This window comes from Oncorhynchus keta, unplaced genomic scaffold (genome assembly GCF_023373465.1).
Source record: "Oncorhynchus keta strain PuntledgeMale-10-30-2019 unplaced genomic scaffold, Oket_V2 Un_contig_15233_pilon_pilon, whole genome shotgun sequence".
In the NCBI taxonomy this organism is placed as follows: Eukaryota; Metazoa; Chordata; class Actinopteri; order Salmoniformes; family Salmonidae; genus Oncorhynchus; species Oncorhynchus keta.
In genome coordinates this window covers 169-25226 of record NW_026279205.1, presented here as the reverse complement: position 1 = coordinate 25226, position 25058 = coordinate 169, and the positions used below count along the sequence as shown (strand labels likewise).

The following is a 25058-nucleotide window of genomic DNA, read 5'->3' as shown; positions in this document are numbered from 1 at the left end:
AACAATATAACTTTAGACCGTCCCCCAGTACTACTGCATATAAGGTATAACTTTAGACCGTCCCCCGTACTACTGCATATAAGGTATAACTTTTAGACCTTCCCCAGTACTACTGCATATAAGGTATAACTTTAGACCGCCCCCCCGTACTACTGCATATAAGGTATAACTTTAGACCGTCCCCCAGTACTACTGCATATAAGGTATAACTTCAGACCGTCCCCCAGTACTACTGCGTATAAGGTATAACTTTAGACCGTCCCCCAGTACTACTGCGTATAAGGTATAACTTCAGACCGTCCCCCAGTACTACTGCATATAAGGTATAACTTCAGACCGTCCCCCGTACTACTGCATATAAGGTATAACTTCAGACCGTCCCCCAGTACTACTGCATATAAGGTATAACTTTAGACCGCCCCCCGTTACTGCATATAAGGTATAACTTTACACCGTCCCCCAGTACTACTGCATATAAGGTATAACTTTAGACCGCCCACCAGTACTACTGTATATAAGGTATAACTTCCAGAACGCCCTCCAGTACTACTGCATATAAGGTATAACTTTAGACCGCCCCCCGTACTACTGCATATAAGGTATAACTTTACACCGTCCCCCAGTACTACTGCATATAAGGTATAACTTTAGACCGCCCACCAGTACTACTGCATATAAGGTATAACTTTAGACCGCCCACCAGTACTACTGCATATAAGGTATAACTTCAGAACGCCCTCCAGTACTACTGCATATAAGGTATAACTTTAGACCGTCCCCCAGTACTACTGCATATAAGGTATAACTTCAGACCGCCCCCAGTACTACTGCATATAAGGTATAACTTTAGACCGTCCCCCAGTACTACTGCATATAAGGTATAACTTTAGACCTTCCCCCAGTACTACTGCATATAAGGTATAACTTTAGACCGCCCCCGTACTACTGCATATAAGGTATAACTTTAGACCGTCCCCCAGTACTACTGCATATAAGGTATAACTTCAGACCGTCCCCCAGTACTACTGCGTATAAGGTATAACTTTAGACCGTCCCCCAGTACTACTGCATATAGGTATAACTTCAGACCGTCCCCCAGTACTACTGCATATAAGGTATAACTTCAGACCGTCCCCCGTACTACTGCATATAAGGTATAACTTCAGACCGTCCCCCAGTACTACTGCATATAAGGTATAACTTTAGACCGCCCCCAGTACTACTGCATATAAGGTATAACTTTACACCGTCCCCCAGTACTACTGCATATAAGGTATAACTTTAGACCGCCCACCAGTACTACTGTATATAAGGTATAACTTCAGAACGCCCTCAGTACTACTGCATATAAGGTATAACTTTAGACCGCCCCCTGTACTACTGCATATAAGGTATAACTTTACACCGTCCCCCAGTACTACTGCATATAAGGTATAACTTTAGACCGCCCACCAGTACTACTGCATATAAGGTATAACTTCAGAACGCCCTCAGTACTACTGCATATAAGGTATAACTTTAGACCGTCCCCAGTACTACTGCATATAAGGTATAACTTCAGACCGCCCCCAGTACTACTGCATATAAGGTATAACTTTAGACCGTCCCCCAGTACTACTGCATATAAGGTATAACTTCAGACCGTCCCCCAGTACTACTGCATATAAGGTATAACTTTAGACCGTCCCCCAGTACTACTGCATATAAGGTATAACTTTAGACCGCCACCAGTACTACTGTATATAGGTATAACTTCAGAACGCCCTCCAGTACTACTGCATATAAGGTATAACTTTAGACCGACCCCGTACTACTGCATATAAGGTATAACTTTACACCGTCCCCCAGTACTACTGCATATAAGGTATAACTTCAGACCGTCCCCCAGTACTACTGCATATAAGGTATAACTTCAGACCGTCCCCCAGTACTACTGCATATAAGGTATAACTTTAGACCGTCCCCCAGTACTACTGCATATAAGGTATAACTTCAGACCGTCCCCCAGTACTACTGCATATAAGGTATAACTTTAGACCGTCCCCCAGTACTACTGCATATAAGGTATAACTTCAGACCGTCCCCCAGTACTACTGCATATAAGGTATAACTTCAGACCGTCCCCCAGTACTACTGCATATAAGGTATAACTTTAGACCGCCCCCAGTACTACTGGATATAAGGTATAACTTCAGACCGTCCCCCAGTACTACTGCATATAAGGTATAACTTCAGACCGTCCCCAGTACTACTGCATATAAGGTATAACTTTGGACCGTCCCCCAGTACTACTGCATATAAGGTATAACTTTAGACCGCCCCCAGTACTACTGCATATAAGGTATAACTTCAGACCGTCCCCCAGTACTACTGCATATAAGGTATAACTTCAGACCGTCCCCAGTACTACTGCATATAAGGTATAACTTCAGACCGTCCCCCAGTACTACTGCATATAAGGTATAACTTCAGACCGTCCCCCAGTACTACTGCATATAAGGTATAACTTCAGACCGTCCCCCAGTACTACTGCATATAAGGTATAACTTCAGACCGTCCCCCAGTACTACTGCATATAAGGTATAACTTCAGACCGTCCCCCAGTACTACTGCATATAAGGTATAACTTTAGACCGCCCCCAGTACTACTGCATATAAGGTGTAACTTTAGACCGTCCCCCAGTAATACTGCATATAAGGTATAACTTCAGACCGTCCCCAGTACTACTGCATATAAGGTATAACTTCAGACCGTCCCCCAGTACTACTGCATATAAGGTATAACTTTAGACCGTCCCCCAGTACTACTGCATATAAGGTATAACTTCAGACCGTCCCCAGTACTACTGCATATAAGGTATAACTTTAGACTGCCCCCCAGTACTACTGCATATAAGGTGTAACTTCCCCCAGTACTACTGCATATAAGGTATAACTTCAGACCGTCCCCAGTACTACTGCATATAAGGTATAACTTCAGACCGCCCCCAGTACTACTGCATATAGGTATAACTTCAGACCGTTCCCCAGTACTACTGCATATAAGGTATAACTTTAGACCGTCCCCAGTACTACTGCATAGACCGCCCCCAGTACTACTGCATATAAGGTATAACTTCAGACCGTCCCCCAGTACTACTGCATATAAGGTATAACTTTAGACCGTCCCCCAGTACTACTGCATATAAGGTATAACTTAGACCGTCCCCCGTACTACTGCATATAAGGTATAACTTTAGACCTTCCCCAGTACTACTGCATATAAGGTATAACTTTAGACCGCCCCCCCGTACTACTGCATATAAGGTATAACTTTAGACCGTCCCCAGTACTACTGCATATAAGGTATAACTTTAGACCGCCCCCGTACTACTGCATATAAGGTATAACTTTACACCGTCCCCAGTACTACTGCATATAAGGTATAACTTTAGACCGCCCACCAGTACTACTGCATATAAGGTATAACTTCAGAACGCCCTCCAGTACTACTGCATATAAGGTATAACTTTAGACCGCCCCCGTACTACTGCATATAAGGTATAACTTACACCGTCCCCCAGTACTACTGCATATAAGGTATAACTTTAGACCGCCCACCAGTACTACTGCATATAAGGTATAACTTCAGAACGCCCTCCAGTACTACTGCATATAAGGTATAACTTTAGACCGTCCCCCAGTACTACTGCATATAAGGTATAACTTCAGACCGTCCCCCAGTACTACTGCATATAAGGTATAACTTTAGACCGTCCCCGCACTACTGCATATAAGGTATAACTTCAGACTGTCCCCCAGTACTACTGCATATAAGGTATAACTTTAGACCGCCCCCAGTACTACTGCATATAAGGTATAACTTCAGACCGTCCCCAGTACTACTGCATATAAGGTATAACTTCAGACCGTCCCCCAGTACTACTGCATATAAAGTATAACTTTAGACCGTCCCCCAGTACTACTGCATATAAGGTATAACTGGACCGTCCCCCAGTACTACTGCATATAGGTATAACTTCAGACCGTCCCCAGTACTACTGCATATAAGGTATAACTTCAGACCGTCCCCAGTACTACTGCATATAAGGTATAACTTCAGACCGTCCCCAGTACTACTGCATATAAGGTATAACTTTAGACCGCCCCCAGTACTACTGCATATAAGGTATAACTTCAGACCGTCCCCCAGTACTACTGCATATAAGGTATAACTTCAGACCGTCCCCAGTACTACTGCATATAAGGTATAACTTTAGACCGTCCCCCAGTACTACTGCATATAAGGTATAACTTTAGACCGCCCCCAGTACTACTGCATATAAGGTATAATCTCAGACCGTCCCCAGTACTACTGCATATAAGGTATAACTTCAGACCGTCCCCCAGTACTACTGCATATAAGGTATAACTTCAGACCGTCCCCAGTACTACTGCATATAAGGTATAACTTCAGACCGTCCCCCAGTACTACTGCATATAAGGTATAACTTTAGACCGTCCCCCAGTACTACTGCATATAAGGTATAACTTTAGACCGCCCCCAGTACTACTGCATATAAGGTATAACTTCAGACCGTCCCCAGTACTACTGCATATAAGATATAACTTTAGACCGTCCCCCAGTACTACTGCATATAAGGTATAACTTTTAGACCGTCCCCGTACTACTGCATATAAGGTATAACTTTAGACCTTCCCCAGTACTACTGCATATAAGGTATAACTGGCCGCCCCCCCCGTACTACTGCATATAAGGTATAACTTTAGACCGTCCCCCAGTACTACTGCATATAAGGTATAACTTTAGACCGCCCCCGTACTACTGCATATAAGGTATAACTTTACACCGTCCCCAGTACTACTGCATATAAGGTATAACTTTAGACCGCCACCAGTACTACTGCATATAGGTATAACTTCAGAACGCCCTCCAGTACTACTGCATATAAGGTATAACTTTAGACCGCCCCCGTACTACTGCATATAAGGTATAACTTTACACCGTCCCCCAGTACTACTGCATATAAGGTATAACTTTAGACCGCCCACCAGTACTACTGCATATAGGTATAACTTCAGAACGCCCTCCAGTACTACTGCATATAAGGTATAACTTTAGACCGTCCCCAGTACTACTGCATATAAGGTATAACTTCAGACCGCCCCCAGTACTACTGCATATAAGGTATAACTTTAGACCGTCCCCAGTACTACTGCATATAAGGTATAACTTCAGACCGTCCCCCAGTACTACTGCATATAAGGTATAACTTCAGACCGTCCCCAGTACTACTGCATATAAGGTATAACTTCAGACCGTCCCCAGTACTACTGCATATAAGGTATAACTTTAGACCGTCCCCCAGTACTACTGCATATAAGGTATAACTTCAGACCGTCCCCCAGTACTACTGCATATAAGGTATAACTTCAGACCGTCCCCCAGTACTACTGCATATAAGGTATAACTTCAGACCGTCCCCCAGTACTACTGCATATAAGGTATAACTTCAGACCGTCCCCCAGTACTACTGCATATAAGGTATAACTTTAGACCGCCCCCAGTACTACTGCATATAAGGTATAACTTCAGACCGTCCCCCAGTACTACTGCATATAAGGTATAACTTCAGACCGTCCCCAGTACTACTGCATATAAGGTATAACTTTGGACCGTCCCCAGTACTACTGCATATAAGGTATAACTTTAGACCGCCCCCAGTACTACTGCATATAAGGTATAACTTCAGACCGTCCCCCAGTACTACTGCATATAAGGTATAACTTCAGACCGTCCCCCAGTACTACTGCATATAAGGTATAACTTCAGACCGTCCCCAGTACTACTGCATATAAGGTATAACTTCAGACCGTCCCCAGTACTACTGCATATAAGGTATAACTTTAGACCGTCCCCAGTACTACTGCATATAAGGTATAACTTTAGACCGCCCCCAGTACTACTGCATATAAGGTATAACTTCAGACCGTCCCCCAGTACTACTGCATATAAGGTATAACTTTAGACCGTCCCCAGTACTACTGCATATAAGGTATAACTTCAGACCGTCCCCAGTACTACTGCATATAAGGTATAACTTTAGACCGTCCCCCAGTACTACTGCATATAAGGTATAACTTCTCAGACCGTCCCCAGTACTACTGCATATAAGGTATAACTTCAGACCGTCCCCCAGTACTACTGCATATAAGGTATAACTTTAGACCGTCCCCAGTACTACTGCATATAAGGTATAACTTCAGACCGTCCCCAGTACTACTGCATATAAGGTATAACTTTAGACCGTCCCCAGTACTACTGCATATAAGGTATAACTTTAGACCGTCCCCAGTACTACTGCATATAAGGTATAACTTCAGACCGTCCCCCAGTACTACTGTATATAAGGTATAACTTCAGACCGTCCCCCAGTACTACTGCATATAAGGTATAACTTCAGACCGTCCCCCAGTACTACTGCATATAAGGTATAACTTCAGACCGTCCCCCAGTACTACTGCATATAAGGTATAACTTCAGACCGTCCCCCAGTACTACTGCATATAAGGTATAACTTTAGACCGCCCCCGTACTACTGCATATAAGGTATAACTTTAGACCGTCCCCCAGTACTACTGCATATAAGGTATAACTTCAGACCGTCCCCAGTACTACTGTATATAAGGTATAACTTCAGACCGTCCCCCAGTACTACTGCATATAAGGTATAACTTTAGACCGCCCCCAGTACTACTGCATATAAGGTATAACTTTACACCGTCCCCCAGTACTACTGCATATAAGGTATAACTTTAGACCGCCCACCAGTACTACTGCATATAAGGTATAACTTCAGAACGCCCTCCAGTACTACTGCATATAAGGTATAACTTTAGACCGCCCCCGTACTACTGCATATAAGGTATAACTTTACACCGTCCCCCAGTACTACTGCATATAAGGTATAACTTTAGACCGCCCACCAGTACTACTGCATATAAGGTATAACTTCAGAATGCCCTCCAGTACTACTGCATATAAGGTATAACTTTAGACCGTCCCCCAGTACTACTGCATATAAGGTATAACTTCAGACCGCCCCCAGTACTACTGCATATAAGGTATAACTTTAGACCGTCCCCCAGTACTACTGCATATAAGGTATAACTTCAGACCGTCCCCCAGTACTACTGCATATAAGGTATAACTTCAGACCGTCCCCCAGTACTACTGCATATAAGGTATAACTTCAGACCGTCCCCCAGTACTACTGCATATAAGGTATAACTTTAGACCGCCCCCAGTACTACTGCATATAAGGTATAACTTTAGACCGTCCCCCAGTACTACTGTATATAAGGTATAACTTCAGACCGTCCCCCAGTACTACTGCATATAAGGTATAACTTCAGACCGTCCCCCAGTACTACTGCATATAAGGTATAACTTCAGACCGTCCCCCAGTACTACTGCATATAAGGTATAACTTAGACCGCCCCCAGTACTACTGCATATAAGGTATAACTTCAGACCGTCCCCCAGTACTACTGCATATAAGGTATAACTTCAGACCGTCCCCAGTACTACTGCATATAAGGTATAACTTTAGACCGTCCCCAGTACTACTGCATATAAGGTATAACTTTAGACCGCCCCAGTACTACTGCATATAAGGTATAACTTCAGACCGTCCCCCAGTACTACTGCATATAAGGTATAACTTCAGACCGTCCCCAGTACTACTGCATATAAGGTATAACTTCAGACCGTCCCCAGTACTACTGCATATAAGGTATAACTTCAGACCGTCCCCCAGTACTACTGCATATAAGGTATAACTTAGACCGTCCCCCAGTACTACTGCATATAAGGTATAACTTTTGGACCGCCCCCAGTACTACTGCATATAAGGTATAACTTCAGACCGTCCCCAGTACTACTGCATATAAGGTATAACTTTAGACCGTCCCCCAGTACTACTGCATATAAGGTATAACTTCAGACCGTCCCCCAGTACTACTGCATATAAGGTATAACTTTAGACCGTCCCCAGTACTACTGCATATAAGGTATAACTTCAGACCGTCCCCCAGTACTACTGCATATAAGGTATAACTTCAGACCGTCCCCCAGTACTACTGCATATAAGGTATAACTTTTAGACCGTCCCCAGTACTACTGCATATAAGGTATAACTTCAGACCGTCCCCCAGTACTACTGCATATAAGGTATAACTTTAGACCGTCCCCCAGTACTACTGCATATAAGGTATAACTTTAGACCGTCCCCCAGTACTACTGCATATAAGGTATAACTTCAGACCGTCCCCAGTACTACTGTATATAAGGTATAACTCTCAGACCGTCCCCAGTACTACTGCATATAAGGTATAACTTCAGACCGTCCCCAGTACTACTGCATATAAGGTATAACTTCAGACCGTCCCCCAGTACTACTGCATATAAGGTATAACTTCAGACCGTCCCCCAGTACTACTGCATATAAGGTATAACTTTAGACCGCCCCCAGTACTACTGCATATAAGGTATAACTTTAGACCGTCCCCCAGTACTACTGCATATAAGGTATAACTTCAGACCGTCCCCCAGTACTACTGTATATAAGGTATAACTTCAGACCGTCCCCCAGTACTACTGCATATAAGGTATAACTTTAGACCGTCCCCCAGTACTACTGCATATAAAGTATAACTTCAGACCGTCCCCCAGTACTACTGCATATAAGGTATAACTTCAGACCGTCCCCAGTACTACTGCATATAAGGTATAACTTTAGACCGTCCCCCAATACTACTGCATATAAGGTATAACTTTAGACCGTCCCCCAGTACTACTGCATATAAGGTATAACTTCAGACCGTCCCCAGTACTACTGCATATAAGTATAACTTCAGACCGTCCCCCAGTACTACTGCATATAAGGTATAACTTCAGACCGTCCCCCAGTACTACTGCATATAAGGTATAACTTTAGACCGTCCCCAGTACTACTGCATATAAGGTATAACTTCAGACCGTCCCCCAGTACTACTGCATATAAGGTATAACTTCAGACCGTCCCCCAGTACTACTGCATATAAGGTGCTGATCACATGTTTCATGAACTGAAATAAAAAGATTCCAGAAATGTTCCATACGCACAAAAAGCTCAAATTGTGTGCAGAACTTTATTTACGTCCCTGTCAGTGAGCATTTCTCATTTTGCCAAGATAATCCATCCACCTGACAGGTGTGGCATATCAAGACGCTGATTAAACAGCGTAAAAGGCCATTCTAAAATGTGTACAGATGTCTCAAGTTTTGAGGGAGTTGGCATGCTGACTGCAGGAATGTCCACCAGAGTTGTTGCCAGAGAATTGAATGTTCATTTTTCTTCCATAAGCCGCCTCCAGCGTCGTTTTAGAGAATTTGGCAGTACGTCCAACTGGCCTCACAATGTAACCACGCCAGCCCAGGACCTCCACTTCCTGCTTCTTCACTTGCGGGATCGTCTGAGACCAGCCACCCAGACAGCTGATGAAACTGAGGAGTAGGTTTGAGTAGAAAACCGAAGAATTTCTGCACAAACTGTCAGAAACCATCTCAGGAAAACTCATCTGCGTGCTCGACGTCCTCACCAGGGTCTTGAACTGACTGCAGTTTGGTGTCGTACCCGACCATCTTCGATGGCCACTGGCACTTTGGAGAAGTGTGCTCTTCACAGACGAATCCCTGTTTCAACTGTACCGGGTAGATGGGCAGGGCAGACAGCGTGTGTGGTGTTGTGAGTGTGAGCAGTTTGCTCATGTCAACGTTGTGAACAGAGTGCTCCATGGTGGCGGTGGGGTTATAGTATGGGCAGGCATAAGCTACGAACTGAGAACACGGTTGCATTTCATCAATGGCAATTTGAATGCACAGAGATGTAACTGTAACGAGATCCTGAGGCCCATCGCCGTGCCATTCATCCACAGCCACCACCTCATGTTTCAGCATGATAATGCACAGCCCCATGTCACAAGGATCTGGACACAATTCCTGGAAACTGAAAACGTCCCAGTTCTTCCATGGCCTGCATATTCACCTGACATGTCACCCATTGAGCATGTTTGGGATGCTCTGGATCGACGTGTACGACAGCGTGTTCCAGTTCCCCGCCAATATCCAGTAACTCGACAGTCATTGAAGAGGAGGACAACATTCCACAGGCCACAATCAAAAGCCTGATCAACTCTATGCGAAGGAGATGTCGCTGCATGAGGAGGCAAATGGTCACACCAGATACTGACTGGTTTCTGATCCACGTCCCTACCTTTTTGTTAAGGTATCTGTGACTAAGAGATGCATGTCTGTATTCCCAGTCATGTGAAATCCATAGATTTAGTGTCTAATGAATCCATCTAAATTGACTGATTTCCTTATATGAACTGTAAATCTTTGAAATTGTTGCATGTTGCATTTATAATTTTTTTCAGTGTAGTTTGTCTAGATTCCAATGTTTGCTTGCGAGCTGGATGACTGCTCTGTTGCTATTTTGTAAGCTTTTGTTGAAACTAGCCAGATGGCCACTGCTAGATAACTACATAGCAAGATGACTAGGAAACAATTTGATTCATTCTCTATAATCCCATACTGCCAGGCCATAGCCAAATGTTTAGCTAGGTACAGTAGTTAATGTTAGCATATTTGCTAGCTAGCCAATGGCCATGGGGAAGTTGAGCCAATGGCCATGGGGGAAGTTGAGCCAATGGCCATGGGGAAGTTGAGCCAATGGTCATGGGGGAAGTTGAGCCAATGGCCATGGGGGAAGTTGAGCCAATGGCCATGGGGGAAGTTGAGCCAATGGTCATGGGGGAAGTTGAGCCAATGGTCATGGGGGAAGTTGAGCCAATGGCCATGGGGGAAGTTGAGCCAATGGCCATGGGGAAGTTGAGCCAATGGCCATGGGGGAGGCCATGGGGGAAGTTGAGCCAATGGTCATGGGGGAAGTTGAGCCAATGGCCATGGGGGAAGTTGAGCCAATGGCCATGGGGGAAGTTGAGCAAATGGCCATGGGGGAAGTTGAGCCAATGGTCATGGGGGAAGTTGAGCCAATGGCCATGGGGAAGTTGAGCCAATGGTCATGGGGGAAGTTGAGCCAATGGCCATGGGGGAAGTTGAGCCAATGGCCATGGGGGAAGTTGAGCCAATGTAAGTGTTTTCTTCCCAAGTGTCATGCAAGGCATTATCTCTGAGATATGAGGTAACAGGGCCTGGATTACGTTAAAAGTGTTGTTTTTAAGTACAAAGGGGTTGTTAGGTGTTAAACCTGTGTTAAAGATGCTTACAATATTAGAAGAGAAAAAGTGATTGTGTTGAATTGTGGGAAATAAAGATAGACATGGTTTTAAAAGGTAGTAATATTTCATTGAGTACAGACATTTGTAGACAGCAATTTACCCTGTCCACGCTCAACAACCCCATACCCGGGTTGTGCCAAGAGACAGCTTTGTGGAAAAGCTATGATTTCAAAACTGTAATGTTTCCAGAGATACACAACATCCTGAAATATATGTAGATACCTTTGTTAGAAATAATACTATATTTCCCTTGACAGAATGATGCTGAATGTAAAACAAATGGCTGAACTCCCTGAACCCCAGTCTCCCTACAGTATCTTTTAAAAAGATCTCTTAAATTCTAAAGGTATTATATTTGATATACTTACAGAAAAGATACAGTATGAACACAAAACAAGAAACGTGTGTTAAGTGTTTGTTATGTTTTATTCATTTACATGCACCTCCCTTATCATTCTTTTAACTGTTAAATATATTCAGATCTAAATAGCTTTGTTCAAAAGGTCCTACAGAACAAAGTAAAATGGCTTAGAAATGCAGTACTTCTGTTGTCACGGTAAATACATCTGTTGTCACGGTAAATACATCTGTTGTCACGGTAAATACATCTGTTGTCACGGTAAATACTTCTGTTGTCACGGTAAATACATCTGTTGTCACGGTAAATACATCTGTTGTCACAAAATACATCTGTTGTCACGGTAAATACATCTGTTGTCACGGTAAATACATCTGTTGTCACGGTAAATACATCTGTTGTCACGGTAAATACATCTGTTGTCACGGTAAATACATCTGTTGTCACGGTAAATACATCTGTTGTCACGGTAAATACATCTGTTGTCACGGTAAATACATCTGTTGTCACGGTAAATACATCTGTTGTCACGGTAAATACATCTGTTGTCACGGTAAATACATCTGTTGTCTGCATCGGTAAATACATCTGTTGTCACGATGTAAATACTTCTGTTGTCACGGTAAATACATCTGTTGTCACGGTAAATACATCTGTTGTCACGGTAAATACATCTGTTGTCACGGTAAATACATCTGTTGTCACGGTAAATACATCTGTTGTCACGGTAAATACATCTGTTGTCACGGTAAATACATCTGTTGTCACGGTAAATACATCTGTTGTCACGGTAAAACCAACAGAACAAAATGGAAGGGACGGTGCTCATTTCAATCCCCCAAAATATTACAAAGATGACAATTATTTCAACAACAAAAAGCAAAGTTGTTCAATATAAAATTGATTATGTGAAAGTTATTATGTATTATCATTATTATTAGTAGTATTAGTATTATTATTAAATTGATTATGTAAGTGAAAGTTGTATTATCGTCTGCTGCACCAATAGCAGTCCTTGTTAGTATAGCTATCAGATGTTAAAGTTTATGTCATTAGGTCAGTTTTCCTTCTTCTCCAGTCTGTGTGCTCCTCTGAGGAGGGAGGAGAGATGATTACCTCCTCAACTTCTATCAGTCTGTGTGCTCCTCTGAGGAGGGAGGAGAGAGATGATTACCTCCTCAACTTCTATCAGTCTGTGTGCTCCTCTGAGGAGGGAGGAGAGCGATGATTACCTCCTCAACTTCTATCAGTCTGTGTGCTCCTCTGAGGAGGAGGAGAGAGATGATTACCTCCTCAACTTCTATCAGTCTGTGTGCTCCTCTGAGGAGGGAGGAGAGAGATGATTACCTCCTCAACTTCTATCAGTCTGTGTGCTCCTCTGAGGAGGGAGGAGAGCGATGATTACCTCCTCAACTTCTATCAGTCTGTGTGCTCCTCTGAGGAGGGAGGAGAGATGATTACCTCCTCAACTTCTATCAGTCTGTGTGCTCCTCTGAGGAGGGAGGAGAGAGATGATTACCTCCTCAACTTCTATCAGTCTGTGTGCTCCTCTGAGGAGGAGGAGAGCGATGATTACCTCCTCAACTTCTATCAGTCTGTGTGCTCCTCTGAGGAGGAGGAGAGAGATGATTACCTCCTCAACTTCTATCAGTCTGTGTGCTCCTCTGAGGAGGGAGGAGAGAGATTATTACCTCCTCAACTTCTATCAGTCTGTGTGCTCCTCTGAGGAGGGAGGAGAGCGATGATTACCTCCTCAACTTCTATCAGTCTGTGTGCTCCTGAGGAGGGAGGAGAGCGATGATTACCTCCTCTTCTATCAGTCTGTGTGCTCCTCTGAGGAGGGAGGAGAGCGATGATTACCTCCTCAACTTCTATCAGTCTGTGTGCTCCTCTGAGGAGGGAGGAGAGCGATGATTACCTCCTCAACTTCTATCAGTCTGTGTGCTCCTCTGAGGAGGGAGGAGAGAGATGATTACCTCCTCAACTTCTATCAGTCTGTGTGCTCCTCTGAGGAGGGAGGAGAGAGATGATTACCTCCTCAACTTCTATCAGTCTGTGTGCTCCTCTGAGGAGGGAGGAGAGAGATGATTACCTCCTCAACTTCTATCAGTCTGTGTGCTCCTCTGAGGAGGGAGGAGAGCGATGATTACCTCCTCAACTTCTATCAGTCTGTGTGCTCCTCTGAGGAGGGAGGAGAGCGATGATTACCTCCGCAACTTCTATCAGTCTGTGTGCTCCTCTGAGGAAGGAGGAGAGCGATGATTACCTCCTCAACTTCTATCAGTCTGTGTGCTCCTCTGAGGAGGGAGGAGAGCGATGATTACCTCCTCAACTTCTATCAGTCTGTGTGCTCCTCTGAGGAGGGAGGAGAGAGATTATTACCTCCTCAACTTCTATCAGTCTGTGTGCTCCTCTGAGGAGGGAGGAGAGCGATGATTACCTCCTCAACTTCTATCAGTCTGTGTGCTCCTCTGAGGAGGGAGGAGAGAGATGATTACCTCCTCAACTTCTATCAGTCTGTGTGCTCCTCTGAGGAGGGAGGAGAGCGATGATTACCTCCTCAACTTCTATCAGTCTGTGTGCTCCTCTGAGGAGGGAGGAGAGCGATGATTACCTCCTCAACTTCTATCAGTCTGTGTGCTCCTCTGAGGAGGGAGGAGAGAGATTATTACCTCCTCAACTTCTATCAGTCTGTGTGCTCCTCTGAGGAGGAGGAGAGCGATGATTACCTCCTCAACTTCTATCAGTCTGTGTGCTCCTCTGAGGAGGGAGGAGAGAGATGATTACCTCCTCAACTTCTATCAGTCTGTGTGCTCCTCTGAGGAGGGAGGAGAGAGATGATTACCTCCTCAACTTCTATCAGTCTGTGTGCTCCTCTGAGGAGGGAGGAGAGAGATGATTACCTCCTCAACTTCTATCAGTCTGTGTGCTCCTCTGAGGAGGGAGGAGAGCGATGATTACCTCCTCAACTTCTATCAGTCTGTGTGCTCCTCTGAGGAGGGAGGAGAGAGATGATTACCTCCTCAACTTCTATCAGTCTGTGTGCTCCTCTGAGGAGGGAGGAGAGCGATGATTACCTCCTCAACTTCTATCAGTCTGTGTGCTCCTCTGAGGAGGGAGGAGAGCGATGATTACCTCCTCAACTTCTATCAGTCTGTAGAGTAAACATTTTCAGTCATTTATTTGACATATAAATAGTTAATAGATTTTGAATTTTGGGTTCAAAGTGAACACCGTTGATTGCTCTGCTGTTGGTACACCCCCCCAGAGCCTCCCCCCCACCTCCACTACACCCCCAGAGCCTCCACTACACCCCCCAGAGCCTCCACTACACCCCCAGAGCCTCCACTACACCCCCCAGAGCCTCCACTACACCCCCCAGAGCCTCCACTACACCCCCAGAGCCTCCACTCCACTACCCCCAGAGCCTCCACTACACCCCCCAGAGCCTCCACTACACCCCCCAGAGCCTCCACTACACCCCCCAGAGCCTCCACTACACCCCCCAGAGCCTCCACTACACCCCCAGAGCCTCCACTACACCCCCAGAGCCTCCACTACACTACCCCCCAGAGCCTCCACTACACCCCCAGAGCCTCCACTACAACCCCCAGAGCCTCCACTACAACCCCCAGAGCCTCCACTACACCCCCCAGAGCCTCCACTACACCCCCCTAGTCGTTCTTTCCCCAGCTAGGGAGTGCTGTTTTCTGGGGGACACCTCTGTATCAGCTCTTCCACCTCCACTACCTCCATCACCAAGTCACGGATGGACTGCACACTACCCAGTGGAACCGCTTCCTCCTCTCCCTCCATCCCCACTGTGTTAGACTGTAGCCCCAGAGCCTCCACTACACCCCCCAGAGCCTCTCCTCTGTCCTCTGCCTCCACTACACCCCCAGAGCCTCTCCTCTGTCCTCTGCCTCCACTACACCCCCCAGAGCCTCCACTACACCCCCCAGAGCCTCTCCTCTGTCCTCTGCCTCCACTACACCCCCCAGAGCCTCTCCTCTATCCCCTGCCTCCACTACACCCTGCCCAGGCCCAGTGAGTGGAGTAGTAGCACCCCCTCGTGATGTGACCAGGGTATTGCATGCAAGCAGGGCACCCTCGCTCTCCGTGACAGTAACTCTAGTGACGGAGGTAACTACAGCTCTGTCCTCACTGCCTCCAGGCTGCATCTCTGATCCTGTGGGGTTAAGGTCATTCTGAGTCTGGGAGGCTGGTTCAGGTGATGGGGCTGTACCCATGTTGGATGGGGCTGTACCCATGTTGGATGGGGCTGTACCCATGTTGGATGGGGCTGTACCCATGTTGGATGGGGCTGTACCCATGTTGGATGGGGCTGTACCAATGTTGGATGGGGCTGTACCCATGTTGGATGGGGCTGTACCAATGTTGATGGGGCTGTACCCATGTTGGATGGGGCTGTACCAATGTTGGATGGGGCTGTACCCATGTTGGATGGGGCTGTACCCATGTTGGATGGGCTGTACCCATGTTGGATGGGCTGTACCCATGTTGGATGGGGCTGTACCCATGTTGGATGGGGCTGTACCCATGTTGGATGGGGCTGTACCAATGTTGGATGGGGCTGTACCCATGTTGGATGGGGCTGTACCCATGTTGGATGGGGCTGTACCCATGTTGGATGGGGCTGTACCCATGTTGGATGGGGCTGTACCAATGTTGGATGGGGCTGTACCCATGTTGGATGGGGCTGTACCCATGTTGGATGGGGCTGTACCCATGTTGGATGGGGCTGTACCAATGTTGGATGGGGCTGTACCCATGTTGGATGGGGCTGTACCCATGTTGGATGGGGCTGTACCCATGTTGGATGGGGCTGTACCCATGTTGGATGGGGCTGTACCCATGTTGGATGGGGCTGTACCAATGTGATGTGCTTCTGCCTCCTTACATAGATGTTCTTCCTCCTCTTCCTTCTCGTCCACGGTGAGAGGTACAGATGCCCCCTCCTTCACCCCTGCAGGAGTTTTCAGGTAGACTGCTCTGTCTGTGGCTTGTCTCTGTCTCTGACCGGTGGAGAGCACCGTGGCCTCAGGAAGAATCATACTAACTGCTGACAGAGCCTCGACACACACCGACACACTGTCACTCACTGGGCTGTTTCTGGCTTTGTCTGTGTCTGGTTTGTCTTCAGTTCCTGGTGGTTGGGATGCTTTGTCTGTGTCTGGTTTGTCTTCAGTTCCTGGTGGTTGGGATGCTTTGGCTGTGTCTGGTTTGTCTTCAGTTCCTGGTGGTTGGGATGCTTTGTCTGTGTCTGTAACTTCCGGTGTCTGGGGAGCTGGTTCAGCCACAGGAATAGGAGGCTGGGGGGAAGGGGCATAAGGTGTGATTGTGGCCAAAGGGGCGTCATGATTGACTAAGGAGGCATCAGGTTTGGTTGAGGCAGCACCAGCAGGGTAATCACTTTCAGCAGAGGACATTTCAGGTAGAGGTGAAGGGGTATCAGGTAGAGGTGAAGGGGTATCATGTAGAGGTGAAGGGGTATCAGGCTCTGCTACAGAGACACCAGCAGTATAGGTAAGTATATGTGCTGGGGCTGGGAGTGTGAGTGGGGCTGGGTCTGGGTCTGGAGCCTCACTTTGTGGAGTTATGACAATGACAGGAGGAGTGAGGGCAGCCATATCTGGGCCACTGGGCCGCCTTCCACCTCCAGCCTCCCAGCGCTAGAAGACAAGTTCTGCACCAGGGGAGAAGGTGCCCGCTCGGCCTGTCTGCTCAGCCCAGAGACAGCCATCTTGGCAGGGCTGGCGGGGGCGGAGAGGGGAGGAGTGTGACTGTCTGTCAGGCTGCTCTGGCTGGCACTCTGCAGGTCAGTACTGTCCACCATCAAGTTGTTCTTCCTCAAACTGGCAGCTTCTTTCACCACTGGAGAAAATGAGAGACCGAAAGGGAGGAGAAAGAATTGATTAAGTTCATACAGGAGAAGCATACAGTACATACAATCAATTATGTCATACAGGGTATACAAGAGGGTAATGGTGTTATACAAGAGGTTAATGGTGTTATACAAGAGGGTAATGGTGTTATACAAGAGGGTAATGGTGTTATACAAGATGGTAATGGTGTTATACAAGAGGGTATACAAGAGGGTAATGGTGTTATACAAGAGGGTAATGGTGTTATACAAGAGGGTAATGGTGTTATACAAGAGGGTAATGGTGTTATACAAGAGGGTAATGGTGTTATACAGGGTATACAAGAGGGTAATGGTGGTATACAGGGTATACAAGAGGGTAATGGTGTTATACAGGGTATACAAGAGGGTAATGCTGTTATACAAGAGGGTAATGATGTTATACAGGAGGGTAATGGTGCTATACAGGGTATACAAGAGGGTAATGGTGTTATATAGGGTATACAAGATGGTAATGGAGTTATATAGGGTATACAAGAGGGTAATGGTGTTATACAAGAGGGTAATGGTGTTATACAAGAGGGTAATGGTTTTATACAAGAGGGTATACAAGAGGGTAATGGTGTTATACAAGAGGGTAATGGTGTTATACAAGAGGGTAATGGTGTTATACAAGAGGGTAATGGTGTTATACAGGGTATACAAGAGGGTAATGGTGGTATACAGGGTATACAAGAGGGTAATGGTGTTATACAGGGTATACAAGAGGGTAATGCTGTTATACAAGAGGGTAATGATGTTATACAGGAGGGTAATGGTGCTATACAGGGTATACAAGAGGGTAATGGTGTTATATAGGGTATACAAGATGGTAATGGTGTTATATAGGGTATACAAGAGGGTAATGGTGTTATACAGGGTATACAAGAGGGTAATGGTGGTATACAGGGTATACAAGAGGGTAATGGTGTTATACAGGGTATACAAGAGGGTAATGGTGTTATACAAGAGGGTAATGATGTTATACAGGAGGGTAATGGTGCTATACAGGGTATACAAGAGGGTAATGGTGTTATAGGGTATACAAGATGGTAATGGTGTTATATAGGTATACAAGAGAGGTAATGGTGTTATACAAGAGGGTAATGGTGTTATACATGGTATACAAGAGGGTAATGGTGTTATACAGGGTATACAAGAGGGTAATGGTGTTATACAAGAGGGTAATGGTGTTATACAGGGTATACAAGAGGGTAATGGTGTTATACATGTTATACAAGAGGTAATGGTGTTATACAGGTTATACAAGAGTGTAATGGTGTTATACAGGGTATACAAGAGGGTAATGGTGTTATACAGGGTATACAAGAGAGGTAATGCTGTTATACAAGAGGGTAATGATGTTATACAGGAGGGTAATGGTGCTATACAGGTATACAAGAGGGTAATGGTGTTATATAGGGTATACAAGATGGTAATGGTGTTATATAGGGTATACAAGAGGGTAATGGTGTTATACAGGGTATACAAGAGGGAGTAATGGTGGTATACAGGGTATACAAAAGAGGGTAATGGTGTTATACAGGGTATACAAGAGGGTAATGCTGTTATACAAGAGGGTAATGATGTTATACAGGAGGGTAATGGTGCTATACATGGTATACAAGAGGGTAATGGTGTTATACATGTTATACAAGGGTAATGGTGTTATACATGTTATACAAGAGGGAATAATAATGTTATACAGGTTATACAAGAGGTAATGGTGCTACACAGGGTATACAAGAGGTAATGGTGTTATACATGTTATACAAGAGGGTAATGGTGTTATACAGGTTATACAAGAGGGTAATGTTGGTATACAGGTTATACAAGAGGGTAATGTTGATATACAGGGTATACAAGAGGGAATGGTGTTATACAAGAGGATAATGGTGTTATACAGGGTATACAGAGGGTAATGGTGTTATACAGGAGGGTAATGGTGCTATACAGGAGGGTAATGGTGCTATACAGGTTATACAAGAAGGCAACAGTGTTATACAGGAGGGTAATGGTGCTATACAGGGTATACAAGAGGTAATGCTGTTATACAAGAGGGTAATGATGTTATACAGGAGGGTAATGGTGCTATACAGGTTATACAAGAGGGTAATGTTTGCCATACAGGTTATACAAGAGGGTAATGCTGTTATACAGGTTATACAAAGGGTAATGGTGCTATACAAAGGTATACAAGAGGGTAATGGTGCCATACAGGGTACACAAGAGGATAATGGTGCCATACAGGTCATACAAGAGGGTAATGGTGTCATGCAGGGTATACAAGAGGGTAATGGTGTTATACAGGAGGGTAATGGTGTTTATACACTTCTATTACTGCCAGTAGAAAATACAAGGGATGGGTTTTTAGTAACTTATTTTAGAACATGGGAGACCAAAAGGGAACAGTGAAATGTGTTCATTTTTTATATACAAAGGGTTGATAATGTAGTTGTCTCCTATACTTTAGTAGAATGGGTTGGGTTGATAAGTAGTTGTCTCTATACTTTAGTAGAATGGATTGGGTTGATAAGTAGTTGTCTCCTATACTTTAGTAGAATGGATTGGGTTGATAAGCAGAAACGGATAGTTGTCTCCTATACTTTAGTAGAATGGATTGGGTTGATAAATGGTACAGGTAGTCCCAACTGGGGTACCCAGGGGTACGCACAATGCTGTCGGAGTCTTTGCCAAATAAAAATGTGATTCACATAAAAATATAACATTTATATTTTCCAATGGGGCTCTACATTTGGGTGAGGTTTTTTCCTCTTGCCTGAGTAGCCTTGTTTCACTGCCAAAAATAACATCTAACCATCTACCGTTCAGCGAAATAACAACGCAATGTCAAATACAGGTAACCTAGTCAAATAGTTAACATTCAACATCATCAATCACATTAACCGTTACTCATCCAATCACATTAACCGTTACTCATCCAATCACATTAACCGTTACTCATCCAATCACATTAACCGTTACTCTCTCACAGGAAACCTTCACTCTTGCGCAGACATTTAGAAATGAAACATGACAGTTTGAAAATAAGCCACGGGAGTTCTTTAGCGAGAATAAAGGCGTCTTTCGAGTAGTAAGACGTATGGAAAGCAACATAATCCATTAATAAGAAAGGTCTAGAAGCATCTTGTCACGGCCGTCATATGGAGGAGACCAAGGCTCAGCGTGGTATGCGTACATACTTCTTTTTAATGAAAGAACGAACACTGAACACTGAACAAACTATACAAAACAACAAAACGTGAAGCTAATATGGCTAGTGCAGACAGGCAACTAAACATAGAATAAGAACCCACAAACTACCCAAGGAATATGGCTGCTAAATATGGTCCCCAATCAGAGACAACGATAAACAGCTGCCTCTGATTTAGAACCAATCTAGGCAACCATAGACATATAAACCCCTAGACTTACAAAAACCTAGACATACAAAAAAACTAAACAATACAAAAACTAAACAAACCACCCCTCGTGACACCTTGACCTAACCAAAATAATAAAGAAAACTAAGATAACTAAGATTAGGCAGTGATACATCTTATATGGTGAGCTACCGAGTGGCAAGGACAGGCAAGCCCCATACTATTGTGGAGGACTTCATTCTTCCTGCTGCCGCGGATATGGCTGGGACAATGCTGGGGGAAAAGGCTCAAAAACTATACAGACAATGTCTTCATCAAACAACACTGTTTGTGATGCATCAGGGACATGGCAGGAGATGCTTTGAAACAATTACTGCTTCACATACAAGCCAGTGAATTATATGCGTTACAGCTGGATGAGTCAACAGACGTGGCACAGCTCCTGGTATATGTCTGTTACAGCTGGATGAGTCAACAGGCCTGGCACAGCTCTGGTATATGTCTGTTACAGCTGGATGAGTCAACAGGCCTGGCACAGCTCCTGGTATATGTCTGTTACAGCTGGATGAGTCAACAGGCCTGGCACAGCTCCTGGTATATGTCTGTTACAGCTGGATGAGTCAACAGACGTGGCGGGCCTGGCACAGTTCCTGGTATATGTTCGTTACGTTTATGGGGGTCAATTAAGGAAGACATCCTCTTCTGGAAACCAGGACAACATGAGAGGAATGGTACCGGACAGCTTTGTGACATCAAATAGACTTTGGTGGTCAAGATGTGTTGGTATCTGTATTGATGGCGTAAAGCCATGGCAGGGGAGACATAGTGGAGTGGTAACGAGCGTGCAAGCAGTTGCTCCCGACGCCACTTGGATACACTGCAGCATCCACCGAGAGGCTCTTGGGTAGACTGCAGCATCCACCTAGAGGCTCTTGGGTACACTGCAGCATCCACCGAGAGGCTCTTGGAGGTACTGGCATCCACCGAGAGGCTCTTGGGTACACTACAGCATCCACCGAGAGCTCTTGGGTACACTACAGCATCCACCGAGAGGCTCTTGGGTACACTACAGCATCCACCGAGAAGGCTCTTGCAGGTACACTACAGCATCCACAGAGAGGCTCTTGGGTACACTACAGCATCCACCGAGAGGCTCTTGGGTACACTACAGCATCCACGAGAGGCTCTTGGGTACACTACAGCATCCACCGAGGCTCTTGGGTACACTACAGCATCCACCGAGAGGCTCTTGGGTACACTACAGCATCCACCGAGGCTCTTGGATACACTGCAGCATCCACGAGAGGCTCTTGGGTACACTGCAGCATCCACCGAGCTCTTGGGTACACTACAGCATCCACAGAGAGGCTCTTGGGTACACTACAGCATCCACCGAGAGGCTCTTGGGTACACTACAGCATCCACGAGGCTCTTGGGTACACTACAGCATCCACCGAGAGGCTCTTGGGTACACTACAGCATCCACCGAGAGGCTCTTGGGTACACTACAGCATCCACCGAGAGGCTCTTGGATACACTGCAGCATCCACCGAGGGCTCTTGGGTACACTACAGCATCCACCGAGAGGCTCTTGGATACACTGCAGCATCCACCGGCTCTTGGGTACTACAGCATCACGAGAGGCTCTTGGGTACACTACAGCATCCACCGAGAGGCTCTTGGGTACACTACAGCATCCACCGAGGAGGCTCTTGGGTACACTACAGCATCCACCGAGAGGCTCTTGGGTACACTACAGCATCCACCGAGAGGCTCTTGGATACACTACAGCATCCACCGAGAGGCTCTTGGGTACACTACAGCATCCACCGAGAGGCTCTTGGGTACACTACAGCATCCGAGAGGCTCTTGGGTACACTACAGCATCCACCGAGAGGCTCTTGGATACACTGCAGCATCCACCGAGAGGCTCTTGGGTACACTACAGCATCCTGCCGAGAGGCTCTTGGGTACACTACAGCATCCACCGAGAGGCTCTTGGGTACACTACAGCATCCACCGAGAGGCTCTTGGGTACACTACAGCATCCACCAAGAGGCTCTTGGGTAGACTACAGCATCCACCGAGAGGCTCTTGGGTACACTACAGCATCCACCGAGGGCTCTTGGGTACACTGGCATCACCGAGAGGCTCTTGGGTACACTGCAGCATCCACCGAGAGGCTCTTGGATACACTACAGCATCCACCGAGAGGCTCTTGGGTACACTACAGCATCCACCGAGAGGCTTTGGGTACACTACAGCATCCACCGAGCTCTTGCTGCCAAGGGAACAGCTTGAAAGATGTTTTGGACAGTGAAAATGGTTAACTTGTTAAAGCAAGGCCCCTGAACTCTACTGTATTTGATGGATTATGCTATGGGCAGTGACCATGTAACACTTTTACAACAACCAGTGAGCTGGTTTTCAAGAGAACAAAGTATTGACACATTTTTAAAATTAAGAGACAAGGTTTTTGCTGACCATAATTTTCACTTGTCTGACCGCTTGCATGATGACGAGTTTCTCACACGACAGGCGAGGATGTTTTTCCACGCCTGAATGATCTGAATCTCGGATTACAGGGACTCTCCATAACTATATTCAATGTGTGGGGCAAAATTGAGGCTATGATTAAAGTTGGAACTCTTCTCTGTCTGCATTAACAAGGACAACACACAGGTCTTTCCATCATTGAACTCAAGCTAACGGACAATGTCAAACGCGAAGCACCTGAGTGAGTTGGGTGCACAATTACGCAGGTACTTTCCCGAGGATGACACAAACAACTGTATTCATTGTCCCTTTCATGCCCTGCCTCCAGTCCACTTACCGACATCTGAACAAGAGAGCCTCATCGAAATTGCTACAAGTAGTTCTGTGAAAATTGAATTTAATCAGAAGCCACTGCCAGATTTCTGGATTGGGCTGCGCTCAGGTTTCTTGCCTTGGCAAATCACCCTGTTAAGATGCCCTTTGCAACCACGTACGATGTGAGTGGATTCTCGGCCCTCACTAGCATGAAAACTAAATACAGGCACATAACTGTGTGGAAAATGATTTAAGACTGAGACTCTCTCCAATACAACCCAACATTGTAGAGTTATGTGCATCCTTTCCAAGCACACCCTTCTCATTAACCTGTGGTGAGTTATTCACCATGTTTGATGAACAATTAAGGTTTGATATGTAAGATGGTTAAATAAAAGAGCAAAATGATTGATTATTATTATTTGTGCCCCTGGTCCTATAAGAGCTCTTTGTCGCTTTCCCACGAGCCGGGTTGTGATAAAAACTCACACTCATTCTTATGTTTAATAAATGCATCGTATAGTGTGTGTGTGGCAGGCTTACAATGATGGAAAAACACATGGCTGTATATATAAAGAGGAATCCTGGTCCCTGGATGACAGACAGAAGAAGCAGGTAAACTCACCTTTGTCCACCTCAATGGTCAGAATGTTCAGTAGAATATCTTCATAAACGTTTTCCACATTGATGAAGTTGGTGTAATCAGCAAAGATGTACTGGTCCAACTTCTGCAGGTCCCCTGTAAAGTGTTGGTTTCACGGTTTATATTCTGATGAACTAACAGTACCTGCTCCAACGTTACTTTAATTTGATAGGGTGAGATGTGGATGGACTGAGACCATCAGCCTAGGATATATCTAGCATATAATGACTGATATAAAGAGACAAAAGGTTACCAGCGTACATACCGGTTTGTGTGCCGGAGCCAGGTTCCTCCTGATAGCAGGAAGCGTGATGTCAACCAGAGCCTCCTGAAAGATCCTCTTCCTCACCGTGCTACTGTCATGGTCATATTGCTGCAGGGAACAACCACAGAACAATAATATTACGTGACTCTACACCCCGTTATAGACATATTGCTAAAGGAAAGATGCATCAATCAATCAATGAACCAATCAATCCATAAATCTAACCAACCAACCAGTCAACCAATTAATCACAACAAGACAACCACACAACAAGACAACCACAACAAGACAACTACACAAGACAACCTCAACAAGACAACAAGACAACCACA

The 25058-nt window shown here is 45.4% G+C and overlaps 1 protein-coding gene and 2 long non-coding RNA genes across 57 annotated transcripts; 1 reads left to right on the top strand and 2 right to left on the bottom strand.

Moving 5' to 3' along the window:
• The first annotated feature begins 17 nt into the window (after positions 1-17).
• LOC127918902 (uncharacterized) lies at positions 18-8320 on the top strand. 6 transcript variants are annotated; one of them, XR_008101294.1, is made up of 5 exons: positions 18-44; positions 440-519; positions 1747-2064; positions 6769-6888; positions 7047-7298. It is a non-coding gene; the product is annotated as an uncharacterized LOC127918902 (long non-coding RNA). The 6 variants fall into 6 exon arrangements; XR_008101291.1 differs by lacking the exons at positions 6769-6888; positions 7047-7298 and adding an exon at positions 8234-8320 and having other exon boundaries at positions 1747-2104; XR_008101293.1 differs by lacking the exons at positions 6769-6888; positions 7047-7298 and adding an exon at positions 4485-4538 and having other exon boundaries at positions 1747-2104.
• Positions 8321-12541: 4221 nt separating this feature from the next.
• On the bottom strand, positions 12542-14960 carry LOC127918905 (uncharacterized). Of its 50 annotated transcripts, none has more exons than XR_008101321.1 (7): positions 14605-14959; positions 13968-14373; positions 13562-13909; positions 13335-13506; positions 13107-13220; positions 12991-13048; positions 12542-12933 (listed from the first exon to the last, which is right to left on the bottom strand). It is a non-coding gene; the product is annotated as an uncharacterized LOC127918905 (long non-coding RNA). The 50 variants fall into 50 exon arrangements; XR_008101310.1 differs by having other exon boundaries at positions 12991-13106; positions 13163-13220; XR_008101314.1 differs by having other exon boundaries at positions 12991-13106; positions 13163-13220; positions 13393-13506.
• A 1234-nt stretch (positions 14961-16194) lies between these two features.
• On the bottom strand, positions 16195-24834 carry LOC127918907 (protein Niban 1-like; the record flags this gene model as incomplete). The annotated part of the gene is made up of 3 exons (XM_052502187.1): positions 16195-17596; positions 24444-24557; positions 24723-24834. Coding segments are annotated over 3 exons (504 nt in total), but the record flags the coding sequence as incomplete, so codon positions are not given.
• Between the last annotated feature and the right edge of the window lie 224 nt (positions 24835-25058).